The sequence below is a fragment of the Cherax quadricarinatus genome, chromosome 84, assembly GCF_038502225.1.
Source record: "Cherax quadricarinatus isolate ZL_2023a chromosome 84, ASM3850222v1, whole genome shotgun sequence".
Classification (NCBI taxonomy): Eukaryota; Metazoa; Arthropoda; class Malacostraca; order Decapoda; family Parastacidae; genus Cherax; species Cherax quadricarinatus.
The window spans coordinates 9,436,489-9,458,077 of NC_091375.1; the positions used below are offsets into that span (position 1 = coordinate 9,436,489).

Below are 21,589 nucleotides of genomic sequence, written 5' to 3' on the forward strand. Positions count from 1 at the left end.
AGGGAGAGTATAGCAAGGGAGAGGGGAGTAAGGGGGGAGAGTAAGGGAGAACAGAGTAAGGAAAGGGGGGGGTCACAGAGGTATCGCCTGGGGACCGTTACTACCAACCCAGTGTACCAACACAAGCTTCTCCCCCTGACCCACACCACCTGCCCTGACCACCACCCCTCCCTCACCCCCCCCCCCGACCCACACCACCTGCCCTGACCACCACCACCCCTCCCTCACCCCCGACCATCACACTAACACATCCCTCTTCTCCTCGCACCACACACACACTTTACCTGCACTAACCTCACACCAAACAAGACAGTTACCAATCCACATAAACAAACATTTCCAGGTTGTTGATAATCCACGAAAGGTGAACGTCACCTGTGTGAGGTTGTCTCTCCGAGTAACTGTCACGAGGTGTGGAGGACGTACCTGAAGGTGGCGTGGAGTCGAGCCAGGTGAAGGCCAGGAGAGAGCACAACACACACACTACCACACTCACCAAGCACCACGGAGCAACTGACTGACTGCTGCTGCTGCTGCTGGCAAGAACACTCCCTCACTGCCATCTGTTGAGCGTTCATCAACCTATTGAAAGCTTCATTAAAGTCGCAAGCCACAGTGTTTACCGTAAGTTAGTTTATTCAGGTATACACAAATACAGTTATATACATTATCATACATAGCAGCATGTGTGTAGAGAACCTGGGATAACCAAAAATGTCAGACAAAGTGACTTATTTCCCTGGGGTCCTTGCTATTACCACTGGACTCCGTATTCTCATATCATGAACTCTACGAACACAACAATTAAGGAATACTACTAGGTAGGTTCAACTCACATCCACTCGTGTACCAGGCCAGGAGTAGGAGAGTGGTGACAGACGAAGTATAACACTGAAGAGTGTCTTTAGTCATAGAATGAGTTCCAGGGCTTCACCCAGACTTACCTGGAGTTCATTACCTTTGTAAATTGTGAGTTCATTACCTTTGTAAATTGTGAGTTCATTACCTTTGTAAATTGTGAGTTCATTACCTTTGTAAATTGTGAGTTCATTACCTCTGTAACTTGCTCAGCTATCAAAACTTTGGAGTCCAGTCCCTGGACCAATTATGTACCTCTGTAATCTTTTGACTACCGCCCACAGGATGGGTATGGGGTGCATAATAAACATATTAAACTAAAAAGCTGGGCACTGACGGCAGGAGACGAGGGCAGCACAGCAGATGGCAGTCGGTGATGACAGACGCTGGATCTCAGGAGGGTATTTCAGTAGGCGTGGAGGCCTTGATCTGGAAACTTGTGGTGGAGTCATTTTTGAGGATCCATTCTTGAGTCTTCTGGAGGCTTCTTGTAGTAAGTGGTATAGGTTTGAGGGCTGTAAACTACACTGACATGAAGGTTCATCGTGCCCTTAATTATTAACATAGGACTCCCCCCGCCATAGGGTTGTAAAAGGTACTAGTACAATCTCCGACACTCCTTCGAGAGCCACTGCCGGGTCACCACATGGAGAAGACCAGGGCCACGACCCATCCTGACAAACCTTGTCCATTGGTGCAGATGATTCCGGGATGTGTACATCGACTCCAGGCTGGGGACCGATCATCTTAAACTCCTTCTGATCTTCAACTATTTTCCTCTATAATGGACTGAAAAAAGCCACTGGTTGACGAAACGTTTCCACAATAAAAGTACCCAAGTTTTGCACATTTATTTATTCATCAACCTTTCGGTTCTATGAACCAGTTATCTAAACGTGTACACTAGATGGTTGATGATCTTGAGCGTTCTTGTAGAGTCAGCTTCAAGGAACTTCATTTCTGGGAGACTGTCGAGTTTAAAGATAGTGTTAATGACTAAGCTACTCGGGAGTTTTGTTCCAGTCATCCACATTTCTATAACTAAATCAGTGCCTTCTTATAGCCTTGAACATGCACTGCCCGGAGAGGCTCTGCTGTATCAAGGCAGCATGGATAACCCTGGTTGTCCAGCCTCCAGCATCAAATAAAGAAGCAAGCTCCTCCAGAGGCTACAGTAACCCGGAATCCAGGGCCACTTCCCCGGCTACAGCAACGAAGGAAGCCAAGGAAGCATAAGCGAAGGAGGTGGTGCCCTTGCTCAGCCAGCTTCCAATACTTCTGCTTAGGTATCTTTATTGTTGAAACGTTTCGCCTACATAACAGGCTTCTTCAGCGATTGATGAATGGGAAGTAATCGAATAAGATCGATGCCTTAGATCTCGAGTCCTTCATGGTGAAGATTTTCACGCCTTAATCAGGAAAGTAACCGAGATGTTAATGATTATTTTTATTAATAAATGGTAGATGTATACATTATGGAGGGTATATACATTTTGTTGTATATATACACATTGCCTAGAAAAATCAGGCCATTTATGTTCAGGGTTATGGCAATTATAAATTAAATCATACAAATACGAAATTGGGAATCAAAAATATATTTTAAGGGGACATAATACTAGATTTTTGCACTTACAATTTGCACATTATGTGAAATTATTAATTGTCTTCACAACAGTATAGTTGGATAGACTATTTAAAGTACCTCCTCCCTCCCTTCCTTCCCCTCCTTCCCTCCCTTCCTTCCCCTCCCTTCCTTCTCCTCCCTTCATTCCTCCCCCTCCCTCATTTCCTTCCTTCCCCCCCTCCCTTCCTTCATACCTCCCCTCCTTCCTTCCTTCCTACCTCCTCTCCCTCCTCCTTCCCCTCCCTCCTTCCTTCCTTCCTTTCCTATCTCCTTCCTTCCCTCCCTCTCTGGAAACTTGATCTTCGTTCAATTACTCACTACAGACATTTCCAATTATTTCGGTTAAGAGTAAAAAATCACTGACATGTTGTGAACAAAATATATTATTTACTGGCAACAACTTGACGCAGTTTCAAAACTATTTGTTGACGTGTAATGTTATTGTGGAAAATACTGTATATATTTTCCAGAAATTCAGTATTTATTTGTAAATAGATGGCCATACTGTATTTAATAATATTTATGTCATAGAAAACGGAAAGCCTGCGTCTGCGCAGACGTGACTCGCCATCTTGGTTTTGAATTGGATACAACGTTAATGTAATGGGAAGAATTTTTCATGCTCTAGAGGTTAAAATTGGATTGACACCCCTCAAATAGGAGGCGAAATTGTTGGATGTGCATTCCTGCATAACTTGAGATATCAGACGACTGGGCAAGACAGCTCCAGGAACCTCAGATAAGCTCTCTAGATTTGTGTATAATTCTGGCCAGTGTTTTCATAAATTTAGTTAGTGAGGTTTTTCTGAGTATGATACAACTTAATATCCAGTCAAATTGGTGAGTGATATTAAGATATATTTTCCTTTTATGTATATGTGAATTTATATAATAATTTTTTAATATAGTCCACAAATTTATATATTTACGAGAATTCCTGATGTATAATTCATTTAATTAATAGGTCCAGAGCAACTTGTGGATATGACAGTGGTAGGTATCGAAGGGGGACATTTTTTGCGACCTAGGTGTCCCAAATTCCTACTTGTCTATGTAACATTGATAAATAATAATTATCTTTGTTATCATTTACTGTTATGTACATAATTAGTTACATTCAGATAAATGCAATTTTCCACAGTTATTGTAAAAAAAAGTTTTATAACAAATGCTGAATTAAAATGACCATCACTGTCTGTATCGAATGTTTAAAGTATTATTATGTTATTTAACGTTACTGACAACGATGTTTTGCTCAAGATAAATTATTTTTATGAAGGAGTAACCTGATAACATTCCACTTGAGCGAAACGTTCCAAGAGTCTTTTAAGTTATAGTTTGTTTAGGAATTAGGCATATGTGCAACATCTGGGTATCTACTTGTAGACGTTTCGTCAACCAGTGGCTTTATCAATACAAGGACACAATGTAATGAAATATATGTGTGCAAAAGATGAGGTATTCAATCTCTCAGTCTTGGAGGTGAGACTGATTACCTTGTCTTTTGTATATATATTTCTTTGCATTATGTTCTTGTATTGATAAAGCCACTGGATGGCAAAACGTCTACAAATAGATACCCAGATGTTGCACAATTGTCTTAATTCCACATCTTGCAGGGTAGCGTTGAAAATGCGTTGGGCAAATATTCTGTTAGTTGAATTTATGAAAGACCTGCCCAGTATGGGCCAACAGGCCTACTGTAGGTCATTTGTCCTATATCTTGCTTCAGCAGTTTTACTTCACCTTCTAGTTTCTGTATTCTGGCTTCTGCAGCTTCAGCTTGCAGCTCCCACATCAACTTCTCTGCTTCCATCCTCTTCTCTATTTTCACAGGAAGCTCACTTAACTTCCCCACTCTTGCTTCATCCCTCCTTATGTTTGCCATTTATGTACATTGTTTACAGAGTAGAAAGAGCAGATGCAACTTTATAATGTCCCGCTTCAGCGAACTGTTCCATGCATCTTGTAAGTTATATAGTTTGTTTACAAAGTGGACAGAGTGGAGAGAGAAGAAGACACTTCCTGAGGCAGGAAGCGTGGTAGAGGTGACCACACGGTGTGACACGACCTTGTCTCACCTGGTCCAGACACACTGGACACATCGAGTCCTCTGCTACCTCCTGCAGGAGAAGAAGTCACAGTTTTAATATGGTGTCAAAAGCTGCTCCGGCAAGCCAAGGAATGTAGCTCGACTGCAAATGCACTCAGTTCACACACACAGGTCCCTGGTTCGATCCCTGGTAAGAGGGGAAACATTACGACGTGTTTCCTTAAGACACCCGCTGTCTACGCTCGCCTAGCAGTAGATAGGCACCGGGGTGTTAGTCAACTGGTGTGGGTCGCACCCTGGGACAAAACTGACCTAACTTGCTTGAAATGCTCTGCATAACAAGATTTCTATATAGTAATATGTCATTGCCTGTATACGTTGTACATGGACTTGTAGCAATAAAGACTATTACTATTGATACCCAGATCATGGAACGGGTGGGGTCCCAACCCATGGCAAGTTGGCCCTAAACCGCACAGGCCAGTGCGTTAACCACTGGGCCAGTTGGCGCTACCAAGATTCATCCAACTAGATACGCCATAGGGAGGTTAGCATGGGCCACCATTGTGACCACAAATACAAGTTTTTACAGACGAATCCCATACCAGCGCGGCTGTGGCGTGCTCTAGCTCAAGTCCCTTGATAACCAGCACTGGTAGATTAGCGGTTGCTAGATCACTGACACCCAGCACTGGCAGACCAGTGGTTGCTGGATCACTGATACCCAGCACTGGCAGACCAGTGGTTGCTGGATCACTGATACTCAGCACTGGTAGACCAGTGGTTGCTGGATCACTGATACCCAGCACTGGTAGACCAGTGATTACTGGATCACTGATACCCAGCACTGGTAGACCAGTGGTTGCTGGATCACTGATACCCAGCACTGGTAGACCAGTGATTACTGGATCAATAATTGCCGAGGCAGTTCGTAGCCATCTTGAAAAGCATGGTGCCAGATAAGTGGAAAATGGCAAATGTGATACCTATTTTCAAAACAGGTGACAGGTCCTTAGCTTCGAACTATAGACCAATAAGCCTAACCTCCATAGTGGGAAAATTTATGGAATCAATAATTGCCGAGGCAGTTCGTAGCCATCTTGAAAAGCATAAATTAATCAACGAATCTCAGCATGGCTTTACAAAGGGGCGTTCCTGCCTTACGAATTTATTAACTTTTTTCACTAAGGTATTTGAGGAGGTAGATCATGGTAATGAATATGATATTGTGTATATGGACTTCAGTAAGGCTTTTGACAGGGTCCCACATCAGAGACTATTGAGGAAAATTAAAGCACATGGAATAGGAGGAGAAATTTTTTTCCTGGATAGAGGCATGGTTGACAAATAGGCAGCAGAGAGTTTGCATAAATGGGGAGAAATCAGGGTGGGGAAGCGTCACGAGCGGTGTTCCACAGGGGTCAGTGTTGGGCCCCCTGCTGTTCACAATCTACATAAACGACATAGATGAGGGCATAAAGAGCGACATCGGCAAGTTTGCCGATGACACCAAAATAGGCCGTCGAATTCATTCTGACGAGGACATTCGAGCACTCCAGGAAGATTTGAATAGACTGATGCAGTGGTCGGAGAAGTGGCAGATGCAGTTTAATATAGACAAATGCAAAGTTCTAAATGTTGGACAGGACAATAACCATGCCACATATAAACTAAATAATGTAGATCTTAATATTACGGATTGCGAAAAAGATTTAGGAGTTCTGGTTAGCAGTAATCTGAAACCAAGACAACAGTGCATAAGTGTTCGCAATAAAGCTAATAGAATCCTTGGCTTCATATCAAGAAGCATAAATAATAGGAGTCCTCAGGTTGTTCTTCAACTCTATACATCCTTGGTTAGGCCTCATTTAGATTATGCTGCACAGTTTTGGTCACCGTATTACAGAATGGATATAAATTCTCTGGAAAATGTACAAAGGAGGATGACAAAGATGATCCCATGTATCAGAAACCTTCCCTATGAGGATAGACTAAGGGCCCTGAAACTGCACTCTCTAGAAAGACGTAGAATTAGGGGGGACATGATTGAGGTGTATAAATGGAAGACAGGAATAAATAAAGGGGATGTAAATAGTGTGCTGAAAATATCTAGCCTAGACAGGACTCGCAGCAATGGTTTTAAGTTGGAAAAGTTCAGATTCAGGAAGGATATAGGAAAGTACTGGTTTGGTAATAGAGTTGTGGATGAGTGGAACAAACTCCCAAGTACCGTTATAGAGGCCAGAACGTTGTGTAGCTTTAAAAATAGGTTGGATAAATACATGAGTAGATGTGGGTGGGTGTGAGTTAGACCTGATAGCTTGTGCTAACAGGTCGGTTGCCGTGTTCCTCCCTTAAGTCAATGTGACCTGACCTGACTAGGTTGGGTGCATTGGCTTAAGCCGGTAGGAGACTTGGACCTGCCTCGCATGGGCCAGTAGGCCTTCTGCAGTGTTCCTTCGTTCTTATGTTCTTCTTAACTTTATAATGTCCCGCTTCAGCGAACTGTTCCATGCATCTTGTAAGTTATATAGTTTGTTTACAAAGTGGACAGAGTGGAGAGAGAAGAAGACACTTCCTGAGGCAGGAAGCGTGGTAGAGGTGACCACACGGTGTGACACGACCTTGTCTCACCTGGTCCAGACACACTGGACACATCGAGTCCTCTGCTACCTCCTGCAGGAGAAGAAGTCACAGTTTTAATATGGTGTCAAAAGCTGCTCCGGCAAGCCAAGGAATGTAGCTCGACTGCAAATGCACTCAGTTCACACACACAGGTCCCTGGTTCGATCCCTGGTAAGAGGGGAAACATTACGACGTGTTTCCTTAAGACACCCGCTGTCTACGCTCGCCTAGCAGTAGATAGGCACCGGGGTGTTAGTCAACTGGTGTGGGTCGCACCCTGGGACAAAACTGACCTAACTTGCTTGAAATGCTCTGCATAACAAGATTTCTATATAGTAATATGTCATTGCCTGTATACGTTGTACATGGGCTTGTAGCAATAAAGACTATTACTATTGATACCCAGATCATGGAACGGGTGGGGTCCCAACCCATGGCAAGTTGGCCCTAAACCGCACAGGCCAGTGCGTTAACCACTGGGCCAGTTGGCGCTACCAAGATTCATCCAACTAGATACGCCATAGGGAGGTTAGCATGGGCCACCATTGTGACCACAAATACAAGTTTTTACAGACGAATCCCATACCAGCGCGGCTGTGGCGTGCTCTAGCTCAAGTCCCTTGATAACCAGCACTGGTAGATTAGCGGCTGCTAGATCACTGACACCCAGCACTGGCAGACCAGTGGTTGCTGGATCACTGATACCCAGCACTGGCAGACCAGTGGTTGCTGGATCACTGATACTCAGCACTGGTAGACCAGTGGTTGCTGGATCACTGATACCCAGCACTGGTAGACCAGTGATTACTGGATCACTGATACCCAGCACTGGTAGACCAGTGGTTGCTGGATCACTGATACCCAGCACTGGTAGACCAGTGATTACTGGATCACTGATACCCAGCACTGGTAGACCAGTGATTACTGGATCACTGATACCCAGCACTGGTAGACCAGTGGTTGCTGGATCACTGATACCCAGCACTGGTAGACCAGTGATTACTGGATCACTGATACCCAGCACTGGTAGACCAGTGATTACTGGATCACTGATACCCAGCACTGGTAGACCAGTGATTACTGGATCACTGATACCCAGCACTGGTAGACCAGTGGTTGCTGGATCACTGATACCCAGCACTGGTAGACCAGTGATTACTGGATCACTGATACCCAGCACTGGTAGACCAGTGATTACTGGATCACTGATACCCAGCACTGGTAGACCAGTGATTACTGGATCACTGATACCCAGCACTGGTAGACCAGTGGTTGCTAGAACACTGATAACCAACACTGGTAGACCAGTGGTTGCTAGAACACTGATAACCAACACTGGTAACATTGATTTAGTCGTACATGATAATTAATTAAGGACGTGATAAACCTGTGATTAAGCTGATAAATTAACCTTTGTCTCTGCCATGTATTAAACATAATAACAGACGAGTACTTAAATATGCATGTCACAGGAATACATTTAGGATCCTGAGTAGATCTGTCACTCACTATGATAACATAAACGTAGATAAGTACATTTACGGAGCAACTTGCAGTGTAAACACCGAGAGAAGTTGTAGTAACCAAGTTTGGACTTGGTTACAAGTACTTGTGTCAGTTTGACAAACACTGACTGATGTTGTAGTAGCCAGGCTTACATTTGCTTACAAGTACTTCCGACAATTTGACAGACACACAGACTAACTGATGTAGTAGCTACGCCTAGGCTTCCTTACAAGTACTTGTGGCAGTTTGGCAGACAAACAGATGATTAAACGAAACACAAAGTATTAATGTTGGCAGAATTACTAACAATATGTTAGTCAAAATGACACACGTGCAACTAATGTCGCGTTATTTGCACAAGTATTCTTTTACCTAGCAAAGTATAAGGTCAGCCTGTTGGTCACAATCTTGAACACTATGCATTTGACTGTCCAATTATTGAGGAATATAGACAGTAAACTATACATTTGTTGGTAATTAAGATACGACACCAGAAATTCAAAGCAAATATGCTAGGCTTTCAGAGCACAATAAATTAGTTTCTTCAGCGACTCTAAAGTCATGTCTATCATTCATTGGAAGGAATGATGAAGGTTCGATCATTCACTGGAAGGAATGATGAAGGTTTGATCATTCACTGGAAGGAATGATGAAGGTTTGATCATTCACTGGAAGGAATGATGAAGGTTTGATCATTCACTGGAAGGAATGATGGTTTGATCATTCACTGGAAGGAATGATGGTTTGATCATTCACTGGAAGGAATGATGAAGGTTTGATCATTCACTGGAAGGAATGATGGTTTGATCATTCACTGGAAGGAATGATGAAGGTCTGATCATTCACTGGAAGGAATGATGAAGGTTTGATCATTCACTGGAAGGAATGATGAAGGTCTGATCATTCACTGGAAGGAATGACGAAGGTTTGATCATTCACTGGAAGGAATGATGAAGTTTTGATCATTCACTGGAAGGAATGATGGTTTGATCATTCACTGGAAGGAATGATGAAGGTTTGATCATTCACTGGAAGGAATGAAGTTTTGATCATTCACTGGAAGGAATGATGAAGGTCTGATCATTCACTGGAAGGAATGATGGTTTGATCATTCACTGGAAGGAATGATGAAGGTTTGATCATTCACTGGAAGGAATGATGGTTTGATCATTCACTGGAAGGAATGATGAAGGTCTGATCATTCACTGGAAGGAATGATGAAGGTTTGATCATTCACTGGAAGGAATGATGAAGTTTTGATCATTCACTGGAAGGAATGATGAAGGTTTGATCATTCACTGGAAGGAATGAAGTTTTGATCATTCACTGGAAGGAATGATGAAGTTTTGATCATTCACTGGAAGGAATGATGGTTTGATCATTCACTGGAAGGAATGATGAAGGTTTGATCATTCACTGGAAGGAATGATGAAGTTTTGATCATTCACTGGAAGGAATGATGAAGTTTTGATCATTCACTGGAAGGAATGATGGTTTGATCATTCACTGGAAGGAATGATGAAGGTTTGATCATTCGTGTAATTCAACTTAAAAAAAATACTAATTAGTGGAACAGAAAGCAGGAAAGATAGATATATGTATGAAAATAAGGTATAAATAACAGGAATAAAGGCTGGCATTTTTGTTTATTTTTCCCTAGTATGACAGAGGGGAACGAAGGAAGTAACATCCTCACCTGTGGTGTGGCTCTCCTGCACCTGGTAGTGAGGACACTGTACCTGGCCTGGTGAGCCAGGTACTCATCTGCCAGGAGTATCCCTGGTACCAGCAGGTTGGTGTAGGCTGCCACTACCACCAGCAGGGGCCATGAGGGCACCACCAGCGCCCCCACACATAGTGACGCAGCCACAGGCAGCCACCGCAGCAACAGTGGCACCCAGAACTCTTCCTCCTCCTCCAGGAGACCCACCTGCAGCGCACGACACCACGACACAATGCGCTCGTTTCCTGAAGGTGAATTAGTGTTATGAAAATTAGATACATATGCAACATCTGCGTATATTTAATGTAGAAGTTTCGCCATTCAATGGCTTTATCAATACAAATTCTAGGACACAATTTGAAGACAGTAGAACTATATACAGAAGATGAGGTAATCAGTCCCTCAGCCTTGGAGTTGGTGTGAAGAGCACCGTAGTCGTGAAGAATCTGGAGCACAGGCAAGAAGGCTGGCGCTTATATACTGGCGTCAGGTGAAAAGGGACGGGTAGCAGACGAAGGTATCGTCACTGGTAGGCGGGATTCCCCAGTGGGTATTATATACCATTCATGTACAACTTGTCAGACAATGCAACATCATGGAATCTTGGTTCAGTGAATATCTACACAACCTTCGTCACTTGTACTAACCCGTCCTTTGGGTATGACCTACTTCCACTGGAGAATCCCGCCTACCAGTGACAATGCCCTCGTCTGCTACCAGTTTTTCACCTGACGCCAGTATGTAAGCGCCAGCCTTCTTACCTGTGCTCCAGAATCTTCACGACTACGGTGCTCTTCACACCAACTCTAAGGCTGAGGGACTGATTACCTCATCTTCTGTATATAGTTCTACTGTCTTCAAATTGTGTCCTAGAATTTGTATTGATAAAGCCACTGGATGATGAAATGTCTACGTTAAAAATACCCAGACGTTGCATGTGTCTAATTTTCATCTTGTCAGTATTACAATTCATATACGAGTAGTATTATACTTGTAAAAAATACATTAAACCCGCATGGGCTGTTCAGTGCTGTCAGAGAAAGATTTTGGTTTTCTTCTACGTTATTTTACAAAATGAATAATTAATTAAATGATGATAATAACATTTATATTATTAAAATTGTATAAAATACAGACAGGTTGGTAAGATACATGCAACAGTTAGGTATTTTTATTCCGAAACGTTCCGCCTACACAGCAGACTTCTTCAGTCGAGTACAGAAAAGTTGGAAGCAGCAGCAGAAATGTGAAGACGATGTAATCAGTCCATCACCCTTGAAGATGTAGTTTTGTGGTGATCAGTCCCTCAGCCTGGAGAAGAGTTTTGTTCCATAGTCTGAAACAATATGAAGTTGAAGTAACAGTCTGCAGCCTTATATACTGTCAGGAGGCGAGATGTAGACCACTAGCAGAAGCAAGAATGTAATCATTGAGAGGTCACGGACCCTCTCATATCCAACCATTCTCACTGGTAGATGTTGTCCAGGGTGTTTACTGTTCTGTACCAAGATACCACTGTGTTGCAGTGTATGTTGTCCAGGGTGTTTACTGTTCTGTACCAAGATACCATTGTGTTGCAGTGTATGTTGTCCAGGGTGTTTACTGTTCTGTACCAAGATACCACTGTGTTGCAGTGTATGTTGTCCAGGGTGTTTACTGTTCTGTACCAAGATACCATTGTCTTGCAGTGTATGTTGTCCAAGGTGTTTACTGTTCTGTACCAAGATACCATTGTGTTGCAGTGTATGTTGTCCAGGGTGTTTACTGTTCTGTACCAAGATACCATTGTGTTGCAGTGTATGTTGTCCAGGGTGTTTACTGTTCTGTACCAAGATACCATTGTGTTGCAGTGTATGTTGTCCAAGGTGTTTACTGTTCCGTACCAAGATACCATTGTGTTGCAGTAGGTAGGTACCTGGGTGTTTGTCGACTGGTGTGGGTGGCATCCTGGGGGACAATACTGAAGGACCACAATGAAAATAAGACAGTCCTCGATGACAGTAACTATTGGGTTATCCTGAGAATAATCCTAACAAATCTAATCTTAACTGAACTGTAGAAACACACCTAGGATTGTGTGGTAATGTAAAGTTTTGATACAAGCTTGCCGTGAGTTCGATCCCTTCGTTGAGAGAGTTCTTACTGGCCCATGCTGGGTAAGTCCAAGTCATACCCGCTCAAGAAGGCAGGAGCACTGCAGCAGGCCTACCGGCCCAAGCTGTGTAATCTATGCATAAATCAAACTAACCCGTCCACTTGCGCTGGGTGATGACGAAGTAGATGAAGGTGCTGGCGATGTAGACGAGGTCAGGTTCGACGTGGCTGAACTGGAGTGTAAACATGACGAGGACGAAGGACATAGCTACTCCTTTACCTAACCTGACAGTGATGTACCAAGCCATGAGACGAAGGAGGTCCTGCGCCTCCCTGGCCTGCTGCGTCTGCACCCAATGACGAGTCTTCAATGTCACGTGATTGGTGGCGAAAAGCATTTATTAGGAAACTGTAAACCTCATCTCAAGATCAACTTAAGAACATAAGAACATATAATTTATCATTACTCAGACTTGGTATAAAGGTACAGAAGTTGAAGCCACAATTCACTGCCTCTCAAACATAAGATAATAGTCAACAATGTACAGGAATAAAGTGCAGATATACTAACGAAGAGAGCTTTGTGAAGGTAGTGAAGGATGGTGTAGAAGAGAAGGAAGTAGAGCGCCGTCAGGTATGCCTGGGGCGTCACCAGCTGCTGCACCAGCAGGAAGAACACCACCTGCAACACAAGTGAGTTACCAGCTGTTATATGACTGGGAAAGTTCTAAGTTCGTAGGGGTTGTATAGATCCCTAGGAATAACGTTAAGGTCACCTCACGTTCCACGTTCACCTGTGACCTACACCTCACCCTCCACCTGTGACCTATAAGGTTCACACACACTACAGACGGTGCGCTACAAGGTTCACACACACACACACACACACACACACACCCACTACAGACGGTGCACTACAAGGTTCACACACACTACACACGGTGCACTACAAGGGTCACACACACTACACACGGTGCACTACAAGGTTCACACACACTACAGACGGTACACTACATGGTTCACACACACTACACACGGTGCACTACAAGGTTCACACACACTACAGACGGTACACTACATGGTTCACACACACTACACACGGTGCACTACAAGGTTCACACACACTACAGACGGTACACTACAAGGTTCACACACACTACAGACGGTACACTACAAGGGTCACACACACTACAGACGGTGCACTACAAGGTTCACACACACTACAGACGGTGCACTACAAGGGTCACACACACTACAGATGGTACACTACAAGGGTCACACACACTACAGATGGTACACTACAAGGGTCACACACACTACAGACGGTACACTACAAGGGTCACACACACTACAGACGGTACACTACAAGGGTCACACACACTACAGACGGTACACTACAAGGGTCACACACACTACAGACGGTGCACTACAAGGTTCACACACACTACAGACGGTACACTACAAGGGTCACACACACTACAGACGGTACACTACAAGGGTCACACACACTACACACGGTGCACAAGGTTCACACACACTACAGACGGTACACTACAAGGTTCACACACACTACACACGGTGCACTACAAGGTTCACACACACTACAGATGGTACACTACAAGGTTCACACACACTACAGACGGTACACTACAAGGTTCACACACACTACACACGGTGCACTACAAGGTTCACACACACTACAGACGGTACACTACAAGGGTCACACACACTACAGACGGTGCACTACAAGGTTCACACACACTACAGACGGTACACTACAAGGTTCACACCCACTACAGAAGGTGCACTACAAGGTTCACACACACTACAGACGGTGCACTACAAGGTTCACACCCACTACAGATGGTACACTACAAGGTTCACACCCACTACAGATGGTACACTACAAGGTTCACACACACTACAGACGGTACACTACAAGGTTCACACACACTACACACGGTGCACTACAAGGTTCACACCCACTACAGACGGTGCACTACAAGGTTCACACACACTACAGACGGTGCACTACAAGGTTCACACCCACTACAGACGGTGCACTACAAGGTTCACACACACTACAGACGGTGCACTACAAGGTTCACACCCACTACAGATGGTACACTACAAGGTTCACACCCACTACAGATGGTACACTACAAGGTTCACACACACTACACACGGTGCACTACAAGGTTCACACCCACTACACACGGTGCACTACAAGGTTCACACACACTACACACGGTGCACTACAAGGTTCACACCCACTACACACGGTGCACTACAAGGTTCACACACACTACACACGGTGCACTACAAGGTTCACACACACTACACACGGTGCACTACAAGGTTCACACCCACTACAGATGGTACACTACAAGGTTCACACCCACTACAGATGGTACACTACAAGGTTCACACCCACTACAGATGGTACACTACAAGGTTCACACACACTACAGACGGTGCACTACAAGGTTCACACACACTACAGACGGTGCACTACAAGGTTCACACCCACTACAGACGGTGCACTACAAGGTTCACACCCACTACAGACGGTGCACTACAAGGTTCACACCCACTACAGACGGTGCACTACAAGGTTCACACACACTACAGACGGTGCACTACAAGGTTCACACCCACTACAGACGGTGCACTACAAGGTTCACACCCACTACAGATGGTACACTACAAGGTTCACACACACTACAGACGGTGCACTACAAGGTTCACACACACTACAGACGGTACACTACAAGGGTCACACACACTACAGACGGTACACTACAAGGGTCACACACACTACAGACGGTGCACTACAAGGTTCACACACACTACAGACGGTACACTACAAGGGTCACACACACTACAGACGGTACACTACAAGGGTCACACACACTACAGACGGTGCACTACAAGGTTCACACACACTACAGACGGTACACTACAAGGGTCACACACACTACAGACGGTACACTACAAGGGTCACACACACTACACACGGTGCACAAGGTTCACACACACTACAGACGGTACACTACAAGGTTCACACACACTACACACGGTGCACTACAAGGTTCACACACACTACAGATGGTACACTACAAGGTTCACACACACTACAGACGGTACACTACAAGGTTCACACACACTACACACGGTGCACTACAAGGTTCACACACACTACAGACGGTACACTACAAGGGTCACACACACTACAGACGGTGCACTACAAGGTTCACACACACTACAGACGGTACACTACAAGGTTCACACCCACTACAGAAGGTGCACTACAAGGTTCACACACACTACAGACGGTGCACTACAAGGTTCACACCCACTACAGATGGTACACTACAAGGTTCACACCCACTACAGATGGTACACTACAAGGTTCACACACACTACAGACGGTACACTACAAGGTTCACACACACTACACACGGTGCACTACAAGGTTCACACCCACTACAGACGGTGCACTACAAGGTTCACACACATTACAGACGGTGCACTACAAGGTTCACACCCACTACAGACGGTGCACTACAAGGTTCACACACACTACAGACGGTGCACTACAAGGTTCACACCCACTACAGATGGTACACTACAAGGTTCACACCCACTACAGATGGTACACTACAAGGTTCACACACACTACACACGGTGCACAAGGTTCACACCCACTACACACGGTGCACTACAAGGTTCACACACACTACACACGGTGCACTACAAGGTTCACACCCACTACACACGGTGCACTACAAGGTTCACACACACTACACACGGTGCACTACAAGGTTCACACACACTACACACGGTGCACTACAAGGTTCACACCCACTACAGATGGTACACTACAAGGTTCACACCCACTACAGATGGTACACTACAAGGTTCACACCCACTACAGATGGTACACTACAAGGTTCACACACACTACAGACGGTGCACTACAAGGTTCACACACACTACAGACGGTGCACTACAAGGTTCACACCCACTACAGACGGTGCACTACAAGGTTCACACCCACTACAGACGGTGCACTACAAGGTTCACACACACTACAGACGGTGCACTACAAGGTTCACACCCACTACAGACGGTGCACTACAAGGTTCACACCCACTACAGATGGTACACTACAAGGTTCACACACACTACAGACGGTGCACTACAAGGTTCACACCCACTACAGATGGTACACTACAAGGTTCACACCCACTACAGACGGTGCACTACAAGGTTCACACACACTACAGACGGTGCACTACAAGGTTCACACCCACTACAGACGGTGCACTACAAGGTTCACACCCACTACAGATGGTACACTACAAGGTTCACACACACTACACACGGTGCACTACAAGGTTCACACCCACTACAGACGGTGCACTACAAGGTTCACACACACTACAGACGGTGCACTACAAGGTTCACACCCACTACAGACGGTGCACTACAAGGTTCACACCAACTACAGATGGTACACTACAAGGTTCACACACACTACAGACGGTGCACTACAAGGTTCACACCCACTACAGATGGTACACTACAAGGTTCACACCCACTACAGACGGTGCACTACAAGGTTCACACCCACTACAGATGGTACACTACAAGGTTCACACACACTACACACGGTGCACTACAAGGTTCACACCCACTACAGACGGTGCACTACAAGGTTCACACCCACTACAGATGGTACACTACAAGGTTCACACCCACTACAGATGGTACACTACAAGGTTCACACCCACTACAGATGGTACACTACAAGGTTCACACACACTACAGATGGTACACTACAAGGGTCACACACACTACAGATGGTGCACTACAAGGTTCACACCCACTACAGACGGTGCACTACAAGGTTCACACACACTACAGACGGTGCACTACAAGGTTCACACCCACTACAGATGGTACACTACAAGGTTCACACCCACTACAGATGGTACACTACAAGGTTCACACACACTACAGATGGTACACTACAAGGTTCACACCCACTACAGATGGTACACTACAAGGGTCACACACACTACAGATGGTGCACTACAAGGTTCACACCCACTACAGACGGTGCACTACAAGGTTCACACACACTACAGATGGTACACTACAAGGGTCACACACACTACAGATGGTGCACTACAAGGTTCACACCCACTACAGACGGTGCACTACAAGGTTCACACACACTACAGACGGTGCACTACAAGGTTCACACCCACTACAGATGGTACACTACAAGGTTCACACCCACTACAGATGGTACACTACAAGGTTCACACACACTACAGATGGTACACTACAAGGTTCACACCCACTACAGATGGTACACTACAAGGTTCACACCCACTACAGATGGTACACTACAAGGTTCACACCCACTACAGATGGTACACTACAAGGTTCACACACACTACACACGGTGCACTACAAGGTTCACACACACTACACACGGTGCACTACAAGGTTCACACCCACTACAGATGGTACACTACAAGGTTCACACACACTACAGACGGTGCACTACAAGGGTCACACACACTACAGACGGTGCACTACAAGGTTCACACACACTACAGACGGTGCACTACAAGGGTCACACACACTACAGACGGTGCACTACAAGGGTCACACACACTACAGACGGTGCACTACAAGGTTCACACACACTACAGACGGTGCACTACAAGGTTCACACACACTACAGACGGTGCACTACAAGGTTCACACACACTACAGACGGTGCACTACAAGGTTCACACACACTACAGACGGTACACTACAAGGTTCACACACACTACAGACGGTGCACTACAAGGTTCACACACACTACAGACGGTACACTACAAGGTTCACACACACTACAGACGGTGCACTACAAGGTTCACACACACTACAGACGGTGCACTACAAGGTTCACACACACTACACACACACTACACACGGTGCACTACAAGGTTCACACACACTACAGACGGTGCACTACAAGGTTCACACACACTACACACACACACTACACACGGTGCACTACAAGGTTCACACACACTACAGACGGTGCACTACAAGGTTCACACACACTACACACGGTGCACTACAAGGTTCGCACACTACACACGGTGCACTACAAGGTTCACACACACTACAGACGGTACACAAGGTTCACACACACTACACACACACACACTACAGACGGTGCACTACAAGGTTCACACACACTACAGACGGTGCACTACAAGGTTCACACACACTACAGACGGTGCACTACAAGGTTCACACACACTACAGACGGTACACTACAAGGTTCACACACACTACAGACGGTACACAAGGTTCACACACACTACACACACACACACACACTACAGACGGTGCACTACAAGGTTCACACACACTACACACGGTGCACTACAAGGTTCACACGCACTACAGACGGTGCACTACAAGGTTCACACACACTACAGACGGTACACAAGGTTCACACACACTACACACGGTGCACTACAAGGTTCACACACACTACACACGGTGCACTACAAGGTTCACACACACTACAAGGTTCACACACACTACAGACGGTACACTACAAGGTTCACACACAGTACAGACGGTACACAAGGTTCACACACACTACACACACACACACACACTACACACGGTGCACTACACACGGTGCACTACAAAAAGAACTCTGCTTCTGTAGCTACAAATAAGTAGCTACGTTATATTTTTTAATTCCCATCCCGCAGGTAACAATCAAAATTACTTTCCAGGTCAATTAAATTTTAGAAATTCTGCCTCGAAAATCATATAGTGATAAACACTGATACAAGTATAGGAACGCTTACACATTAAAATTTATTGTACCACGTAAAATTTAGAGTTAAGAACATTAAGCGTTAAATAACGTGAAATTAGATAAGATTAGTTTGCCCACATCGGCTCATTTACAGGCTAAGATCTGTTAGCCTACCTCGGCTTGTTTACAGGCTAAGATCTGTTAGCCTACCTCGGCTTGTTTACAGGCTAAGATCTGTTAGCCTACCTCGGCTTGTTTACAGGCTAAGATCTGTTAGCCTACCTCGGCTTGTTTACAGGCTAAGATCTGTTAGCCTACCTCGGCTTGTTTACAGGCTAAGATCTGTTAGCCTACCTCGGCTTGTTTACAGGCTAAGATCTGTTAGCCTACCTCGGCTTGTTTACAGGCTAAGATCTGTTAGCCTACCTCGGCTTATTTACAGGCTAAGATCTGTTAGCCTACCTCGGCTTGTTTACAGGCTAAGATCTGTTAGCCTACCTCGGCTTGTTTACAGGCTAAGATCTGTTAGCCTACCTCGGCTTGTTTACAGGCTAAGATCTGTTAGCCTACCTCGGCTTATTTACAGGCTAAGATCTGTTAGCCTACCTCGGCTCATTTACAGGCTAAGATCTGTTAGCCTACCTCGGCTTATTTACTGGCTAAGATCTGTTAGCCTACCTCGGGTCATTTACGGGCTAAGATCTGTTAGCCTACCTCGGCTTATTTACTGGCTAAGATCTGTTAGCCTACCTCGGGTCATTTACGGGCTAAGATCTGTTAGCCTACCTCGGCTTATTTACAGGCTAAGATCTGTTAGCCTACCTCGGCTCATTTACAGGCTAAGATCTGTTAGCCTACCTCGGCTTATTTACTGGCTAAGATCTGTTAGCCTACCTCGGGTCATTTACGGGCTAAGATCTGTTAGCCTACCTCGGCTTATTTACTGGCTAAGATCTGTTAGCCTACCTCGGCTTATTTACAGGCCAAGACCTGCTATCCTATCTTGATTAATTTCAAAGCCCAGCTGCATATAACGTATAGATCACCACCACCCCAGGATGCCACCCTTAACAGTCGACTAACACCCAGGTATCCTATCTACTGCTAAATGAACGGTCTCAACAGTTGTCCATTCGTCTGCACCCGACCTGGGATTGTGAGCCGCAGGTTTCCACCGGCCTGGGATTGAGCCGCAGGTTACCACAGGCCTGGGATTGTGAGCCGCAGGTAACCACAGGCCTGGGATTGTGAGCTGCAGGTTACCACCGCCCTGGGATTGTGAGCCGCAGGTTACCACCGCTCTGGGATTGTGAGCCGCAGGTTACCACAGGCCTGGGATTGTGAGCCGCAGGTTACCACAGGCCTGGGATTGTGAGCTGCAGGTTACCACCGCCCTGGGATTGTGAGCCGCAGGTTACCACCGCCCTGGGATTGTGAGCCGCAGGTTACCACAGGCCTGGGATTGTGAGCCGCAGGTTACCACAGGCCTGGGATTGTGAGCTGCAGGTTACCACCGCCCTGGGATTGTGAGCCGCAGGTTACCACCGCCCTGGGATTGTGAGCCGCAGGTTACCACCGCTCTGGGATTGTGAGCCGCAGGTTACCACCGCCCTGGGATTGTGAGCCGCAGGTTACCACCGCCCTGGGATTGTGAGCCGCAGGTTACCACCGCCCTGGGATTGTGAGCCGCAGGTTACCACCGCCCTGGGATTGTGAGCCGCAGGTTACCACCGCCCTGGGAAGCATCTCTCACGCGTCAATCATAGCAAATGACCGAAGTTCAAACACACTAAAGTCTCTCTCTTATCACTGTCAGATACTGCAACACAATGGTATCTTGGTACAGAAAATATCTTAGATAACGTTTTTTTTTTTTTGCTTGACCACTAGTCTGAAGTGAGAAGGGATGGATCTGAGAGGGCCCTGCCCTCTCAATGATTACATTACTGCTACTAGTGAGCTCCGCCTCTCCCGTCAAAATTATCTGCGTCTCATCTTTGATAGTCTCCATACTGTTGCCTCATCTTCAGTTAACTTCTTTTAGATGTCAGATGTTCAACACGCCTCCAGACAATCTCTTCAGTCGTTCTGGTACTCGGGCTGCAGCCTGAGTGCCAGGAATGGCTCAATTGCAGTTGAAAGAGTGATAGTGCCCTTGTTATAAGGCAGTCTCCGTCACAGGGCTGTAAACGGTATTCCACTTGACACGAAGACGGATCACTGCGCCCTTGTCCCCAGCTATAGGGTTGTAAA

General features: G+C 45.6%; 2 protein-coding genes across 11 annotated transcripts in view; both read right to left on the reverse strand.

Annotated features, from left to right (window-relative positions):
* sigmar (Tumor necrosis factor alpha-induced protein 8-like protein sigmar) overlaps positions 1-593 on the reverse strand; it is a 220,724-nt gene extending 220,131 nt beyond the window's left edge. For 3 of the 7 annotated variants that reach the window (XM_070103046.1, XM_070103040.1, XM_070103041.1), the window contains exon 1: positions 427-537. Coding sequence is in view for 1 of the 7 variants with exons in the window: in XM_070103038.1 (XP_069959139.1) it covers positions 427-578 (152 nt within the window). In the remaining 6 variants the exon portion in view is untranslated. Of the gene's footprint in view, positions 1-426 lie in introns of all 7 variants that reach the window. The other 4 variants (XM_070103038.1, XM_070103039.1, XM_070103045.1 and 1 more) reach the window with 4 other exon arrangements.
* A 1,699-nt stretch (positions 594-2,292) lies between these two features.
* The window catches only part of LOC128704268 (E3 ubiquitin-protein ligase HRD1), a 57,326-nt gene continuing 38,029 nt past the window's right edge, over positions 2,293-21,589 (reverse strand). For 3 of the 4 annotated variants that reach the window (XM_053799356.2, XM_053799355.2, XM_070103037.1), the window contains 4 exons: positions 13,058-13,168; positions 12,641-12,851; positions 10,366-10,637; positions 2,293-7,214 (listed from right to left, as the gene is read on the reverse strand). In XM_053799356.2, the coding sequence (XP_053655331.2) occupies positions 7,065-7,214; positions 10,366-10,637; positions 12,641-12,851; positions 13,058-13,168 (744 nt within the window). In that variant the 3' untranslated portion in view covers positions 2,293-7,064. The remainder of the gene's footprint in view (positions 7,215-10,365; positions 10,638-12,640; positions 12,852-13,057; positions 13,169-21,589) is intronic. The other variant, XM_053799357.2, reaches the window with a different exon arrangement.